This window comes from Rhineura floridana, chromosome 2 (genome assembly GCF_030035675.1).
Source record: "Rhineura floridana isolate rRhiFlo1 chromosome 2, rRhiFlo1.hap2, whole genome shotgun sequence".
NCBI lineage: Eukaryota > Metazoa > Chordata > Lepidosauria > Squamata > Rhineuridae > Rhineura > Rhineura floridana.
Window position 1 is genome coordinate 13,987,195 of NC_084481.1, and position 18,295 is coordinate 14,005,489.

Sequence of the window (18,295 nt, forward strand, 5' to 3'; positions counted from 1 at the left end):
GTTCATGAATCTTATGGTAAACCTGGTGGTGCATCTCTGGCTCCAGAGGATCCACATCTACCCTTACTTGGTTGACATAATGATATGGGGAGGCACCAGGTCGCGAGCATCCACTCATGTACACCTCACTTTCACAGCTCTGAGGGACCACAGTTTCCTGGTCAATCTGAATTTGACTCCAACACAATGACTTCAGCACCTTGGAAATGGTTCCAATATGGATTGGACATGGCTTGCGCACTGTTTTTTCTGTCTCCCAAGAGGATCACAGCCACCATCAAGACAGCGTGTCACCTGATGTCTTGGAGGACGGCGGATATGTTGTTCTTTGCCAGAGCCCTGGGCCTGTTTTTCTCATTTATTCACATCATTCTTCGTGCTTGCCATCATACCCAGCCTCTCCAGTGGGTTCTTCTGCTCTTTCAGCGGGACATTGCTGATTCTATTCATCTTACAGTATAGGTAATCACGGGATGTGTGTATAAAGGGGGCTGCAGAATAGGAAGGAGGCGGCGGCATGGAAATGGGGATGGGGATGTGTGCAAGGGGGAGCTGAGAAAAGGGAGGAGGAGGAAAGGAAAAGGGGGTGAAGGTGAAAATGGAGGTGCAAAGGGGGTTGTAAAAAGGAGGAGTAGGAGGCATGGGGATGGAGGTGAATATGAAAGTGGGGTAAGAAAGGGGCTGTAGAATAGGAAGGGATGGTGGCTTCATAATTGGGTGGAAGTTGAAAAGGGTAGTCGCAATGTGTGGAAGGAGGAAGATGTAGGCGTTACTATGAGAGTGATCTGTGTATAAGGGGAAGTTGCACAAAAGGAGGCGAGAGAAGGCATGGACATGGGGTGAAGATGAAAACTGCAAATTGGGGCTGCAGAAGAGATGTGGTTTCAGAAATGGGGTTGGGAGGTGAACAGGGAACTTAGTAATTGCATGAGGTGGGAAGGGGAAGCTTTAGGGTGTTAATATGGAGGGAGTGGGGGTGGGTGAGTAGAATGAACAGGGGCACATCCCCTAGTCATTATATATTTCAGGTATGTTTTGAGTACACAAAACCTGCCTCTTATGTGCCTATGTGCGTGTGTGGGAGTGCTGGTAGAAGAGTAAATGTGGAGCTTCAGAATATGAACTCAACATAGGACGATGTCCTATAATAAAAATCCAATGTGTTTTGTAATGGGAGAGCATTTGCTTTGTGCAGTGTGGAGATGGGCTGGCATTACTGCTATAGGCTCAGATACTGAAACTGCCATCTAAAGCAGAGGGTTGGGGTGGGCAGCTATTTCTCCCCCTTAAAGATGTGGGTTAGTGCACTGCAGGTCGTCTGAAGGGAAAGTAGGGAAATTATCTGCCATTTATGTTCCTCTGCTGTCATGGAAGATACTGCTATTAATTATTATTATTATATTATATTTATTAGTCGCCCATCCGGCTGGTTGTCCAGCCACTCTGGGCGACGTACAAGTAAAATACATTACACATTACAATATTAAAATATAAAAAAACAACAGTAAAAACTTAACCCAACCCAAAGGCTTGTCTGAAAAACCAGGTCTTTAAAGTCCGGCGGAAGCTCATCATCGAAGGGGCATGGTGGAGATCATTTGGGAGAGAATAGTGGGGGCCACTATTGAGAAGGCCCTCCCTCTGGTCCTCACCAGTCTGGCTGTTTTAACCGGTGGGATTGAGAGAAGGTCTTCTGAGGCTGATCTTGTTGAGCGGCATCCCTGCCGATGCTGGAGGCGCTCCTTTAGATAGACTGGTCCAAAACCGTATAGGGATTTAAAGGTCAGAACCAACACCTTGAACTGGGCTCGGTAAGCAACCGGTAACCAGTGCAACTCTTTTAGCACTGGGGTGATGTGATCCTGCCGGCGGCTGCCTTTAATCAGACGAGCCGCTGCATTCTGTACCAGTTGCAACTTCCGGACCGTTTAACATCAACAGTATAACATCAATTACTTCTAATAAACTTGTTTAGGTTCAGGATGTTAATTTATTGTTTCCCTCTTCATCTTGCTTTTAAATCTGCAGAGATTTTCAACAATTATGCTGATATTTTGCTGTGTATTATTGTCTTTGTTATTGAATTGTGTATTATTTCATTTGGATTTGTTGTGAGCCATCTTGGGGACAGTTCTATAAAAAGGTGTCATTGATTTGATTGAAAGCAAGGAGGTAGAATTAGGGATGCCAGAGGATTTCAGTCCAGGCTGGATTTTGCTGCAAACTGCCCCATTCATTCCACTGGGCTAGTCCTTAGAAAAGACCTTACATCTGTGATTTAGTCCACAGATTTATGAACCTTTCTGAGGACTGATTCAACTATTGTACTTACAAGGTGATCTGAGGGCTTGCTCTTACTCTTTTCTTCTTTTAGCACTAATGCTGTTTAGAGCAACTTCAAAGTGTAGCACCTCCGCTGCATTGAGTAAATATACTTTTTTAAATGGTGCAGGAAGTGACTTCACATTGTTTCCTGAGAGGCATTGTACACACAAAAAATGGCTGCCCTCATGGGGACAAGAAAAAAGGAGTAAGGCCTTGGTTCATGTTGTAAGCACTCCTCATTTTCCACAGGAGTCCTGCCTATCATCCGAAGGCAAGAATGTTCTGAAGTCAAGACTAGGGGCATCAGGCCCCTCCCACTCTCCAGTTCATTCTTGCCTTCGTCCGTGCAAGTTGGAGTATTAGATAGCGTAGCATATAGATATGTTTTGTCTTGATATCTGTGTGACAGAGTGTGGTGATTTGTGTGTGTGTTTGTGGTTGTATTTCTTTGTCGTTCCCTTCCCTCTTGTCATTTACTTTAGAGTGTGTGGGACTGATTGTTTTGTCTCTGTATTCGTTCTTCATTTTGCTGGGGGTTTTGGGGGGTTGTCCTTTGCCCTTGTTCCCTCAGTCCCTAGCTGGACGGCGCCTGCCGCTAGCTTTCTTTCACTGGGAGGCTGCGGCTGCGGTCCTCCCTTTCTCAGGCGGCGGACACAGCTTATAATTCAGGAGCTTGCGGCTGCAGCTTCCTGATCTGTGCCACCGTTTCTCCTGCTTTTAAAACCTTGCCGCCTATTTTTGCGGCGGCTCCCTTAGTTTATCACCAGGAGCCTGCGGCTGCGGTTCCTTTTTGCCTCTCCCTTATTTTAGTTGGACTGCTCCGCCCTCCCCCCCCCCGGCTTGTTCCGCGGCTCTTTAAAGCTAGCCGCGACTGCCCTCAGGAGCCTGCAGCTCAGGCTCCTTCTCCTTTCGCAGTTAGTTCGTCGTTGGGCTCATCCGCTCCCCCCACTAGCTGCGACTGTGTCCCTGCGGCTGCAGGGATCACGCAGACCTGTCGGCCTCCTCGACAGTGATTTTCCTGGCTGGCCTTCAAATCCGCGATTGCGTTCCTCAGCTCTGCGGCTGTAGGGAGCATTTTGAGGCCACTCTGCTTCGGCAGCGCTCCCGGTCGGCCCTGTTTGAGGTCACTGGTGTTTTTCAGTGACCGCCATTGCTTCTTCTCCATTTGAACGATTTTCTGATTGGCCAATTTTTCCCGCTCTTTTAGCGGGCGCCATTTTGTTCGTTCTATTTTTCCCGCACTTACAATAACAAAGTATCCTGTTCAAGGCCTTTTAGTCAGTTACTGTGTGTGTGCTGCAGGGTAGAACAACCTATAATCCTGCACAAGTTTCTCAGTACACTCAAGCTGGTTACTGAGGCTGATTATTGAGCCTGTTTAGTACATTCTGCCCCATCCGTGGCCGTGTACCAAGGCTGTTTGGAACAGTATATTCTCCCCCATCCGTGGGCGTATACTAAAACCTTTGTCTCAGTACATTCTGCCCCATCCGTGGCCGTGTACTGAGGCGTCTGCTAAAGCCCCATCCGTGGTCGTGTACTGAACCCCCCTTTGAAGGGATATGATGGCAGAACAGCCAGTGGCAGTTCAGGCAACCAAGCCTAAACAATCTAAGTCAGCCAAGCACAAGCATGCCAAAGCGGTTGCTAAAACTAAGCATCTATCCAGCCACAGCACGACCAAGCAGGTACGCTACGTCTCTGTTCTGGTTTCCGAGGAGACGGGCCAGGAACAATTAACGAATCTTTTTCATTCTCTGACCACATCCTCCGAGGAGGACTTTGCAGGGTTTCCTGACCAGCCAGCAGCCAGCTACCCTCCTCCCATAGGCCTGTGGTTTGTTTTTGTATATGTATATTATGTATAGCTTTTTGTTATTGTAAGTCACCTAGAGTGTCCACTAACCTGGACAGATAGGCGACCAATAAATAAAATATTATTATTATTATTCTCAGCCTGCTGAGCCGCCCATAACTTTGCCTCCCACACCGGGGCTGCAGCTGTCTCAGGAGTTCTTATCACAACTTCAAGACATGCTATCATTCCTTTCTCAAGCGCAGTCACAGCCACAGATCACTGCCCTTCCTCAGCGTAGTGTTCACAGACAAACCGACGCTATGGGCCATTATGCTCATGCTCTCCAAATCCTTTTTACCAAGGGCAGGTTTGTTGATGAAGTTCCTGGTGTGGAGGATACCTCGTATTCTCTGCAAGCCGAAGGTGATGAGTGGAGTGATCAGTCGGAACAAGAGAAGGATGCATCCTATCGCCTGTTTGATGCAGCCGATTATCACCCCCTCGCTCGAAGAGTCTTGAACACCCTGGGTCTCCAGGCTCCGCAACTGGCTGCTGCCACTCCCACTATTAAGGGGGCCAGGGTCCTGAAATCCCCCAAATCAGTGGAACACTACCTCCCTGTGCCAGATCCTATTGCTAAACTGGCCAAGGATGAATGGTCCCATCCATTACAAACACACCGCTTTACTGCCCTTGCTGACAAACTTTATACCTTGGCTCCAGAATTTACAAATCGGCTGTCTGTCCCTGGCATAGACGAGCCAATTTCTAGTCTAGTTTCTCGATCCCTCCTGCCGAGGGAAGGGGACTCACATTTGAAGGATGCCACTGAGCGCAGACTAGACTTTGCCTTATGTGAAAATCACGAGGCTACCGCCTTTACCATGCGGGCTTCTGCATCAGCTTCCATTTTCTCCAGAGCAGCATTAATGTGGTTGGATGACCTTTTAGATGATCCTAATCCCGACCCTGTCTCTCTGAGAAGGTCACTGGCGAAATTACGCAAGACGGCGGCATTTGTTGCTGATGCCATCTTGGACAGTTGGGAGCAAAAGCCATGGCAGCTCAGGTAGTTGCTCGGTGAACCATCTGGCTCCGTCACTAGGAGGCGGACTCTACAGCCAGGGTCAATTTATCAAGGGCTCCCTTTGTGGGTTCATTACTGTTCGGCGAGCTCTTCGGCGAGGAAGCCCTAAAGGCAATGCTAGTGGATCCCAAGGATCCTCGGAAGCCTGTTTTGGCCACTGTTAGGAACGTTGATCGCAGACCTTTCAGACGTTTCACCCCTTATCGCACATCCCAGCCCTTTCGAGGAGCGTGGCCTGGGGGACGAGGCCGCGATTTCCGAACCAATGATTTCCCTTCCTCCAGGGGATTCTGGAACCGGCAACGTTACCCAGGCAGAGGTCAGTACCAGGGACGTAGAGGTGCCTCAATGTCCTCATATCATGGAGGGTCTCGCCAGCGCAGACAGTACTGACACGATACCGGTCGGGGGTAGACTACGGCTGTTTGCAAACCATTGGCTGTGTCTGACACAGGTCGCTTGGATCAGAGATCTTTTTTGTCATGGCTATGCACTAGAGTTTTGGGCAACCCCTCCGGACAGATTTCATCCCTCTCCTTGTCCCAAGGCACTGCATCATGCAGAAAGCCATACATCACCTCCTGGACACAGCGGCAATAGAGCCAGTCCCTACTATAGAGAGGTTGGAAGGGGTGTACTCCCTCCTATTTGCTGTGCCCAAACGAGATCTGTCATGGAGGGCGGTGTTGGACCTCAAGTTCATCAACCATTTCGTAAAGTATCGCAGGTTCAAAATGGAATCTCTCCACTCCATCACAGAAAGCCTTCAGGAAAGAGACTTCCTGGCTTCTGTCGACCTAAAGGAAGCGTACCTTCATGTGCCTATTTGCATAGCCCACAGAAAGTTCCTTCGGTTTGCCTTCGGCCCCCAGCATTTCCAATATCGAGTGATGCCATTCGGTCTTTCGTCTGCCCCGAGGATCTTCACCAAGGTGCTACTCATCCTGGTGGCTTACCTCCACCTACAAGGGGTGCATATCTACTCCTACTTGGACGATCTTTTAATAAGGGCAAATTCCAGGGAGCTGGCTCATCTCCATCTGGACCTCACACTCCATGTCTTGCAGACCCATGGATGGCTAGTAAATTTCAACAAAAGTCATCTCCAACCAACCCAACGTCTTCAACATCTAGGGGCAATGTTAGACATCCTACAGTTTTTGTCCCCAGACCGCATAACAGCCATCAAAAACATAGCAAGGCTTTTGATGCTTTGCTTCTCGCAAAGGCTCTAGGAATGTTGGTGTCCACCATCCATATTGTGCCATGGGCTCAAGCTCATACTCGCCAACTTCACTGGGCCTTATTACCGTTTCAACAGGACATTCCCAGGTCCCACCATCAAACAATCCCCTTGACTCAGGCACTGCGTCTTTCCTTCCGCTGGTGGACAATGGTCCAAAATCTCAGCCAGGGCACTCCGTTCAGAGAACCCCACAGGACTGTTGTCACCACAGATGCCAGTCTCATTGACTGGGGAGCCACTGCAACTCCCAGTTCGTTCAAGGGGTTTGGTCCGATGCCGAACAGACTCAGAGCATCAATTGGCTGGAACTAAAAGCTGTCCACTTAGCTCTGCTTCATTTTCAGTCTCTGAAAATTCATTCGAATGGACAACATGTGTGCGAAATCTCATTTAAACAGGCAAGGAGGAACCAGGTCCCGCTCTCTACAGAACCTTGCCTACCTAATATTTGACTGGGCAGAAAAACGTCTAAAATCCCTGAAAGCAGAACATCTCAGAGGAATTTGGAATGTGACAGCCGACTGGCTCAGCAGACAACAGGTCGTTCCGGGAGAATGGAAACTTCATCTGACCATATTCCATCTTCTACAACGTCGGTTTGGAGTTTTCTCAGTGGATCTGTTTGCCTCCAGTCTCAATCAGGTACTTCGCACGATACCTGAACACAACAGCGGAAGTGGTAGATGCCCTGTCGCTACCGTGGCCGGCTGGCCTATTGTATGCCTTCCCTCCAATACCGCTTCTAGCCAGAACCTTGAAGAAAGCACGCTGCGAGAGGGCCCAGCTGGTTCTGATAGCCCCATATTGGCCCCTTCGACCGTGGTTCTCGGACTTCCTTGCCATGTCAGTGACGGACCCGTGGACGCTCCCAATAAGACCAGACCTACTATCTCAGGGTCCAATATGGCATCAGGACCCCAGTTGGCTCAGCCTAACAGCGTGGCTTTTGAACGGGGACATCTGAGGTCTGTAGGTCTATCTGATGCTGTTATTGACATCATCTTGGCCTCTCGACGACCATCTACCACTCGCATATATCAGAATACTTGGGTGGCATTCTCCACGTGATGTCAGTCCCAGAATTTCGATCCTACTCAGGCCACAATACAACAAGTGCTGCAGTTCCTTCATAGGGGCCTGATGATGGGGCTTAGACCCAACACTTTACACTCTGTTGTCCATTCTCTCAGTTTCCTCCACTGGTGCTCCTATTGCCTTGCACCCTTTCATCAAACGTTTTCTGAGGGGAGCCGCTCTACGTTTGCTGGCTGTATCCCACCGCTTCCCTTCCTGGAGTTTGTTGAAGGTCCTGCAGGCTTTACAATGCCCTCCATTCGAACCCCTTGTCGTTCAAGGTCCTGTTCCTGATCACAATCACCTCTGCGAGACGAGTTTCAGAATTGGGCGCATTGTCTTCTGCCCGCCATCTCTGTGTTTTTCACAATGACTCTGTTGTACTGAAGGTCAGTTCAGTTTTTCATTGCAACCAGGACATTATTCTTCCTTCCTTTTGTCCGAATCCCACCCATCCTCTGGAGAAGGCTTGGCATTTGTTGGATGTTCGGAGGGCTCTCAAGGCCTACTTGTCTCGGACACAGGATATGAGACGGACTGAGTCCTTGTTTGTATCCTTTCATCCGCGTTCTATGGGGCAAAAGGTGGCCAATTCCACCTTATCCTGCTGGTTGCGCGCATGTATTGCCTTAGCTTATGAGTCCCTTAAGCTTCCTATTCCCTCTAAGATAACTGTTCATTCCACTAGATCAGCAGCCACTACGGCTGCTTTTGCTACCAACGCTCCTCTTGCTGATATTTGCAGAGCGGCTGTTTGGTCTACCCCACATTCGTTTATAAGACATTACAAAATAGATTGTTATGCCTCTGTCAATGCCTCTTTTGGCAGGCGGGTGTTGCAATAGGTTCTCAATGTTTATTAGGATGTGAGTGGTCCCTCCCTGATATGGGCTGCTTTGGTACATCCTGCTTGATGGTAGGACTCCTGTGGAAAATGGACCATTGGTCTCACCTGGTGATTTTCACAGGAGGCCTGCCATTACGACCCTCCCAGTTGGAGAATACCTAGATATTTTTCTCCGGTTTTTTTATACATTTCTGTTACGCTATTATGTTTAGGTTTGCTAGTGAAGTCAAGACTTCTAATCCTGTTATATTGTAATGTTAGAGTCGTATTATTATGAAATTGCTATTATGTTATGTCCTTGCTGGTAGGCCTGTTGGCCTTTTTTCATGCACTCTTAGATATATCTCTCTGGACTCGCTGCGAATGAACTGGAGAGTGGGAGGGGGCTGATGCCCCTAGTCTTGACTTCAGAACATTCTTGCCTTCGGACGATAGATGCAGGCCTTCTGTGAAAATCACCCTTCAGGTGAGACCAATGGTCCATTTCTGTATGTTTTGACAGTGTTATACAGATTTTTTAGGATTTCCCTGAAAAAATCCAAAACTATCTGCACAGGAACAGAGTGGGACGTATTTTAAGATGTCCACATATGGAACCAGGACAAGACAGACTGGGATAGATTCATCCATCCCTAGATAGAAGATAGGCAAACTTTCACTGGTGTTCAGGACATAAAATGGTTCCATACTGAAAGTAAAATGCTGTGTGTGTGTGTGTGTGTGTGTGTGTAATTTGGAGCCATGTTTGCATGTGAGACATACTCAGATTTATATTCAAATGTGTGTAATTGTACATCCACTGTTGCTTATGGTCTAATCCTGCAGTGGATCAAAAGCGATCTGTAACCTTTACTGAAGCTCAGTCAGAGGCATCAACCTCAAAGGCTGAACTAGCACCATTAGCAGCCCAGCAACAAAGCAGCAAAAGGAGCAGCCCTTCAGAAGGTGGCAAGCCTGCTCTGACTTCCTCACCTGCTGTTATTGTGGCAGATCTCCACAGTCAAGTTTCCTCTAGTCAGGTAACTTACTAAATAAAGTAGAAAGTATGTTTATTTCTGTTTATCAAATATACCAACTAATGTTTTGCTAACCACAATTTATTTTACCATTCATTTATTTTACAGTGTTTGCCATTTATTCTCTCATTATGTCATATTCTTTCTCTTCCTTAATGCCCTTCCTCTCTTTGCACATTTAAGTGTATTTTCACGAATGTGGATGATACTTCATTGTTATTTATATAATGCCATTAGTGTACATGTTTCTTTGCAAAGTACAAGAAGGCAGTCTCTGACCACAACAGCTTACAGTTTAAAATTTAATACTTGGGAAACACAGAAGGGTTGGGAAGTGGAGGCAGGGAAATAAGGAAGTAATATGCAGATGTCTCCAGTAAGGCATGGAGACATATTAAATATTAATTTCCTGATCTCTTGCATTTCAAAAAAGACTTATATGTGGCATTACATTGGCTTTACAGTACCTATAAAATGTTTAATATGCTCACAGGAATTCATACAATCCAGGACACAAAGGGCAAAATATCAACAGGGTGCTAAATTGTTCTTCTCTGATGTCTGAGACAGGAATAAGTTTATACTGAAAATGTAAAATCAAGATAACAAGGCTGCAAACCTAACCCCACTTTCCTCAGAGTAAGCACAAATGAATTCAGTGTGACTTACTTCTGAGTAGTCACTGTTAGGATTGTTAGAAAATTTTGTTGTTTTTGCTGCAAAAGACTAACAGGAATTGCATTAACTTTGAAATGGAACACACATGGAAGGTAATTGATTTGTAAATATATGTTGATTGCTGAGATATGCATATCTATTGTGCACTGTGATATACTTAAAAAATATATATAGTTCTTCATCAGCAGACAACAAAACAGAAGAAAGACTTGTGCAAAATAAACCAATTCCAACAGAATGAAAAATAACGGATGAAAGTACATATGAATGGATTGAGGCATGTTTGTACATCCCTGGGAGGAAAGAGAAAGAGGTGGAATTTGGAGCTGAGAAGTTCATTCCTGTGTTCTACTTATTGATTTATTTATTGCATTTGTATACTGCCCCATAGCCAAAGCTTTCTGTGGAACACTGAGTTGTTTTTACAGATGTGTCAATGTTGGGCATTTCAATCCAAGCCCCCTTTGCTGGGCAGGAGCATGTCTTATCCTGCAGGTTTCCATCTGCAGAGTAACATCACTCAGCTATCATGGAGCTCCCTGCTCTGCCCACTGAATGTGCAGGCATGCCGCTAGCAGGAATCCTATGGTGGCAGCTCCAAAACAGGGTGTTCCAGGGGCAGAAGGGCTGAGCTAGCCCTGCTGCCATCATGTGATGGCATCAGTTCTGATCCAGGCCCTATTGCTGAGCAGTTCAAGACTGGCACAGCAATTTGGCTGCCCAGCTTTCTGTGCTTGCTGGCATGAGCAGTGGGACTGTAGATATGACAGTGACCTCTCTGCTCCCCAGCCGGGAGCCTTGCCTCTTCAAATTTGGCTGTTTTAAGCATAATTGCAAATGCTGTTGATCTGCATTAACTTTCTTCATTCCAGAATGAGATGCTTTCCACGGAGGATAAAAAAAAGGAGAATGCAGAGCAAAAGCCAGCACAAGCACCTCCACCTCCACAACTTTCTGACACTGAGGATTTTACAGGCCTGGAGACCACCAGCTTATTGCAACATGAAGACACTGTCCTTCACATCAGTGAGGACAATGGGACAGAGAATCCTCTTCTTTCCAGCCAGTTCAGCTACACGCAGGTTGAGGTGGGACATACTGATGTTGACCTAGATGAGTCTCATGTTTGACTTGGAAAGGAGACTGCAGTACATTAGAGGAAGAAGAAATGTTCCTCTGTAAGTACTTAAAAGAGCACTTTATAAACATGTGGAACACATCTAACATCCTATTTGGTAAAGGTGAGCCAACATATTTTAGAAAATAAGTCACACCTTTGGACAGATCTAGTTGGACTCAGGGCACACCATAAAATAGAGGAATGAATTAAAATTGGGATCTTCCTAGGCACAGAACTAATTCACAACATCGTTTGCACTTTTCAGCTTCTCCAAGTTATATTAACAAATTCCAGGCAGAAATAATATTTTTAGAGGTTGGCTACCTTAATATAGTAATCTAAAGTTTATTTTTGTAATCTCAGAAGCAAGATACATGGTATATTCATCAGAAAAATAAAAAAATAGAACTGCAGAATGCTTTATAACTGTATTATTAATTGCCAATTAGCATCAGAATGTCAAGTACCAGACAAGTTTGGAGGAATGTTTTGGATAATTTTTATCCCTTGTTTGCAGTTACACAATCTGAGTTATTTTCATTCTCTTGAAAACTAAATGTAGGCTATTCTGAATGAAAGAATGGTAATGCTTTCTGTGGAACGCTGAGTTGTTTTTACAGATGTGTCGATATGAAACGCTGTGGTGAGAAATTATACTAAACATTCCACTTTGAAATGTAAACAACCTGAATATAAAAACAACAGAAAAGAAGCATGTGTATCTTCCTGCCATATTTACATTTCTGCCATTACTATAATCCACCCACAATAAAGCAGAAGTTGATTTGTAGGTGACAAGTATTTTTGCACACTGGGAGTGTGTGATATGAAAAAATTCATTTCCATATACACTTAAGTGAATCTTCAGGCATGTGATTCTCAGTGTGAAAATGTATTGAATTATACCTCTCTTTAAAGTACATAGTTTATTCATGGATGATTTGCAATCTAGACTAAATGAAATATGAATGTAAGCATTAATTTTCACGTAGCGAATAACCTTTTTCTGATGTCATTATGTTGATGTAAATTAATTTAGTTTACATTTAAAGGTTTCTAAAATGGATTTATTATGCCAGCCACATGTATGGTTACCAAAATACCGCTTCAGCTAAACTTCAATTATGTATGTTTCATAAATAGATGGGAATGGAACTATGCAGGAAAAAGGTATTGCATCACTCCAGTCACTTTAAACCAATCAAGCGTCTGTACCAAGCTTATTTTTTTCACAGAAAATTTGTGTGTCACTTTTTACAGGTTATTAATGAAGGCGATAATTTGGTTTATTCATACAGTGGCTTCCTCAATGGTTTCAATGAGATTTCAATGGGAAAGTTCAGAAAGCATCAATCCGATTCCTAGCTCATATCTCTTCTAATCAGGGAACAATTTTTGAAGGATGTATTTTATTCTACATTTGTTAAAACTATAATGTAAAACAAAAGATTAAATACATGGATCTTTTAGCAGACTGAAGCTGCAATCTTAACCCCTTACCTGGGGTTATCTTGAATTCAATAGAACTTACTTCTGAGTAGGTTAGAACTGCACTGTGAAATAGGTTCCACTACTTTTTTCTTGTTGCAGAATCAAAGCAGCAGTACACTCTGCCCTGCAGAAGAAGTATGCTGATTTGCATCCATTATGTCTGACATTGAATTATGTCTGCCCAATTACACAATGGACTTCTGCTTGTGCATTGGGACTTCCCCTTCCTCTCCTTCTCCCTGTAGCCCCCACCCATGCCCCCCCAAATCTGCTCCTAGAAAGGGAGGAAGAAGGGACATAGCTCAGTGGTAGAGCATTTGCCTTGCATGCAGAAGGTCCCCGGTTCAATCTCTGGCCCTCCACATATACCCTGTCTACAAAACCCTGGAGAGCCACTGTCAGTCAGTGTAAACAATACTGAGCTAGACGGGCCACTATGTCTAACTCAGTCTAAGGCAGCTTCCGATGTTCCCTAAGAGAAGGGAAAAGTCCACTCACATGTTACATTTCACCGCATGTGGGGGAAACATCTTCTGAACTACAAATGAAATATTTCATTAAAAATATTAATTAAAATGGCACAAATTATTTCTCTGGTCTCGGATTTCTTTATGGTTAGAGATTCAGTTAAATTTATTAGTGCACTGACAATGAAATGACAATGCAACTAATAAGCATATACCTGTACTTTACAGAGATTTTTACAGAAATGTTTTCAATAATCACATTCTGATTTAGATAAAGGGAGAATTTATCTGTATGTGCGATATATTTCACATGATCATACTTGTAAGAACAGAAAATACTGTGATTCGCTATATCAAAGCCAGTTCTTATGAAATGTATCTTTATCATTACCAGTTGTAAGGTATTGAATCCATTTTAGCAAGCCATAATAAGAAGTCATCAATATCCCTATTGCGGTGTTCTTGTTTTCTTGTTATTTTAGAAAGTCGCAATTTTAAAATGACATTAGTGACTTAAAGATAACATCAATCTTGCAGCCAAAGGAAGGCTGCTGCTTAAGCAATTTACTGAGATATTGAGCACGTCTGTTTTTCTGGTGAATTATTATTTCATATTGGCTGCACAGTACTAACTAAAGGTGCATACAAATATACTCTTAACAGAATTTGTGCTTTCTTCCAGTATAAGTGACAAGTATATTTCTGCTGTGAAGAAAAATTATGCTGCTTATTTAGTGTTAGAGGCCTTATATGTATGTAGTGTTAAACAAATGTCTGTTTAAAAAAAGCCTGTCAGTACTCAGTAAAGTTTTGTTTCAGACTTTTACATTAACGCTGTTGTTATTATTACAAATCAGACTCCCTTTCTAAAAGACTGTGATGCCAAATTATGAGATTACAGCCATGAAGTTTACTGTAAATTCCCTCTTCAGCATGTGCCTCCTGATAGCTTTTCAAGCAGTACCCAGTCCAGTTTTATAGAAAGAGAGCATTACTGTATTGGAAATCTTCAGTATGATCATCATGAAAGCATTTTTGTCTTTCCTACATGTGATAGTAGCTGTGCTGAATGTCCAAGTATTTGTATGTGTGTTTGTACGTACATCTTTACGTATAGGAATGTCAAGGGATGTGTTTTTTAAGAATGCTGCTGCAAGATTTTTGAAGAAAAGTTGTTGAGACTTGAATCGATTTGAAATTCTCTAGAATTTTGCAAATATATATTTTTAGCAAAGAAAAAATTGGCATTAAAAATAAAAACTCAACTAGTACTATGAGCAAGTAGACTGCTTCCCTCCAAATTTCCAAAACAGGGCATTCCCTGTAAAGATTTGTTCAAATTGTTAAGCTTTAATACAATGAATTTTGACACTTTGATTGCCAAAGAGATATGTAAAAGTATATATCAAGGGAAAACAAAGTCCATTCTCTTCAACTGTTAATAACACCAGATTATACCATTAGTAAATTATCTCAGCCTCAGGGCAGTCAGGAGAATGTACCTTCTTATTGAGAAATGCTATGTATAGGAAGTGAAGGAAGGGCTATTTTGCCATGTTAAATATTAAGAGAGCATATTTGAAATTGAGAGACTTTTATGAAAATACTTGTTTATATAAACCATGATGTCAAACATATCAAATTATGTTTATACCCATTAAGATTAATTTTAATGTTAACTAGAAAAGTGAACCTCGCTGAGTAGATGAGCATTTAAAACATAGCTGAAATGTTCTAGATCTGCAAAGTGTGCAATATGACCAAAGATGAAGGATAAAATAACTATAGAAATGTCTGAATTATGCTTATGAAAGATTACAGTAGTTTAATGTTTGAATATGCATAAATAATAAAAGTTGTCTACAAATATATCACTGTTTGAAGAAATTTCTGTTCGTAAGGTATTTTTTCAGAGAGTTGGTGTTTGCAATATGCACTTGTTAATACAATAGTTCCATTAACATTTATTTCAGACCACTTGATCCATCAAGTGAAATACAGCCCATTTCCTCTGCCCCCAGGCAGTTCCCAGTTCCTTATTTACTTGAAAGTTCAAAACACTAAAAAAGAAGAAAAGTTGACAGCTACAGCAACTTCAAGCCAAATTTAACATGTCTCTGGACCCCAAAATATATGGTGGGGTACCCTGTATCACTGTGATTGGGGGGACTCTCCCCATCAGGAATAACAATACATTTATGCAATCAAAATCATCAGGCTTCTGATATTATCATAAATACATAATGATGTCATAAAATCATAAAAAATAAGTAACTGGGGGTGCCCACCCAAAACTCTGCTCTGGGCCAAGACAAATCATACACCCCAGGAAAGGGGAGGGTGTCCTCTATGAGATGCCACTGCATCCCGCCTGGCCCAGAGCTTCTGTTGGGCGCAGGGCACGGATGAGGGCATCTATGCAAAACCAAAGCAGAGAAAAACTTACAGGAAAAAATAAGTAACTGGGGGTGCCCACCCCAAAATCTACTCTGGGTCAGGACAAATCATATACCCCAGTGCATTTCGTTCAGCCCAGAGCTTTTGCTGGGCCCAAATGATGCAAAATCAAAATGGACAAAACCACGCAGAAAAAAATAAGTAACTGGGAGTACCCACCCCAAAATCTGCTTATATACCCCAGGAAAGGGGAGGGTATCCTCTACGAGATGCCACTGCGTCCTGTCTGGCCCAGAGCTTCTGCTGGGTGCAGGGCACAGAGGAGGGCAACTGCAAAATCAAAGCAGATAAAAACATACAGGAAAAAATAAGTAACTGGGGGTGCCTATAGGAAGCTGGGCCCAATGACCTATAGGACCCTGCAGAGTTGTGTAGCGGAACGGAGAGTTTTGAGCAACCTTGTGTGTGTGTGTTTGAATCTTTGCTAAGAAATTCCTGCAAATTAGTCCTTCCCTGCAAATTAGTCAGACAGAGGCTTTAAGCTTTAAAATAAGAAATAACTACTTTATTCTGGAAGTACATGTTTGATAGGAAAGAGTCCTATATCTAGCTAACTAGCTAAGTTGAAGCAGCGAGCACTGCGCCCAGTACTCGCCCTCATGCTGGGGGAGAGAGAGAGACAAAGGAATATGTCTGCTCCCCTCTCGAGAGAAAGAAGAAGACGACTGGGAAGGAGGGAAGGCACTGGGATCAACATCCTTTGCATATCAGTCTAGCAGGAAGGGAGAGACAGCAGGAGATCAAAGGGATAGGTATAGCCGAGCAACCAAGAGGCCTCCTCCCTAGCTACCCTTTTTAACCCCATGCAGCCTCAACCCACAAGTTAGAGTTGAACCTCATACATTCCAACTGCAAAATCTGCTCTGGGCCAGGACAAATCATACACCCAGAAAGGGTGTATCTCATCCGGCCCAGAGCTTCTCCTGGGCACTGGGCACACACGGGTGCATCAATGCAAGATCAAAATGGACAAAAACACACGGAAAAAAATAAGTAACTGGGAGTATCCACCCCAAAATCTGCTTTGGGCCAGGGCAAATCATATACCCTGGGAAAGGGGAGGGTATCCTTTATGAGATGCCACTGCGTCTCACCTGGCCCAGAGCTTCTGCTGGGCGCAGGGCACTGAAAAGGACTTCTATGCAAAACAAAAGCAGAGAAAAACATAGAGGAAAAAATAAGTAACTGGGGTGCCCACCCCAAAAATCTGCTCTGGGCCAGGACAAATCATATACCCCAGAAAGGGGAGGGTGTCCTCTACGAGATGCCAGTGCATCCCATCCGGCCAACACTGGAAATCACTTTGTTTCTTTCCACAATCTGGGAAATGCAAGTGATTGGAACTTCTACAATGGAATTAGGGAACTTCAAAACACAGGATGTAGCAACACATGAGTTGTTCTATGACTTCACAAAGAAAAATAGTACTCCAAGTCATATTGTAGCAAATAATAATGATGATGCGCAATGTGCCATTTAGAAGGTGCTCTTCTAAATCTACTATTTCAGAGATGATTGAAAACCAGGAGATTATTTCAAATGGGTGAAATTGTTTAATTCCAGCCCATGCGAAATAGTGTTGATTTTGTAAACTGCAAAAATGTTCTAATATATTTCTAAGAAAAAGGTTTTTTACTGTTTTACCAGTTCTGATAATGACTTCCTTATTTCTTTTTTTAAAAGAAATTAAGTCTGCACTTGTTTATCTGTTCATTTGTATAGTTGGTTGTTACCTGCTGGAGAAATATAATATATATATGTAGTAAGTTATTTAGAGATATAATAAATCAAATGCACAACAATTCTTCTCAAAGAAGATGCTATCTGGTGCCATGGCACACCGCACACCCTTTAGTCACCAGACAATGATTCACTCAAGCATAAAGATGTAATTTCATAGATGAGACTCTAAACTATGCATGGACGGCATCTAATTCTTTTTGTACACCGCCCAGAGAGCTATTCGCTATGGGCGGTTTAAAAATGAAACAAACAAATAAATAAATAAATAATGGAAGACGGTATCCCTGATGTGTGGAGCTATGATTTGTGGTGCCCGAAATCATATTTTGGGATGGGCATCCAAGTTTCTTATAATGTTTCCTATATATTTTGGCTATTCTTCTCATACATAAATTAATGTTGTTGGTGTTGTTTAGATTTATTCCCTGCCGTTAACGCAAACTTTCCCGGCTGGATCAAAAAAGTTTAAAAATGCATAATTAAATAGTTAAAATCACTCTAAAATCAGAAATGATAAAGACCTTGTCTGTGCCATGACTGAACAAAAAGCTCTGACCTGGGTTGGAATCAATGCCAACTTGCAGAGGACCCTGTCCTGTATAAATATGTATATGATTTATGGTACTTCGAAAAAAGTTTTGGGGTGGGCACCACCAGATCCTTTCCCCCCCACCTTATTTAAATATTTTGATGTGTATCAAATTGATGTGCTCAGATCCACTCCTTCTGTCCACAAGAAACTCTGGGCCAGTCAGGAAGCCATGGATTCTCATAGAGGATGTTTTTGTCCATTTTGGTTGTGCGTAGATGCCCTCATCTGCGCTCTGCACCCTGCAGAATCTCTGGGCCAGGCAGGGCACCCTCCCCTTTCCTGGGGTACATGATTTGTCCTGGCCCACAGCAGATTTTGGGGTGGGCACCCCAGTTACTTATTTTTTCTTTATGT

The 18,295-nt window shown here is 43.4% G+C and overlaps 1 protein-coding gene across 1 annotated transcript in view; it reads left to right on the forward strand.

Moving 5' to 3' along the window:
* UNC80 (unc-80 homolog, NALCN channel complex subunit) overlaps positions 1-14,968 on the forward strand; it is a 341,822-nt gene extending 326,854 nt beyond the window's left edge. Inside the window, exons 64-65 of the mRNA XM_061607866.1 lie at positions 9,203-9,396; positions 10,944-14,968. Of these exons, the coding sequence (XP_061463850.1) occupies positions 9,203-9,396; positions 10,944-11,201 (452 nt within the window). The 3' untranslated portion in view covers positions 11,202-14,968. The remainder of the gene's footprint in view (positions 1-9,202; positions 9,397-10,943) is intronic.
* The last annotated feature ends 3,327 nt before the right edge of the window (positions 14,969-18,295 follow it).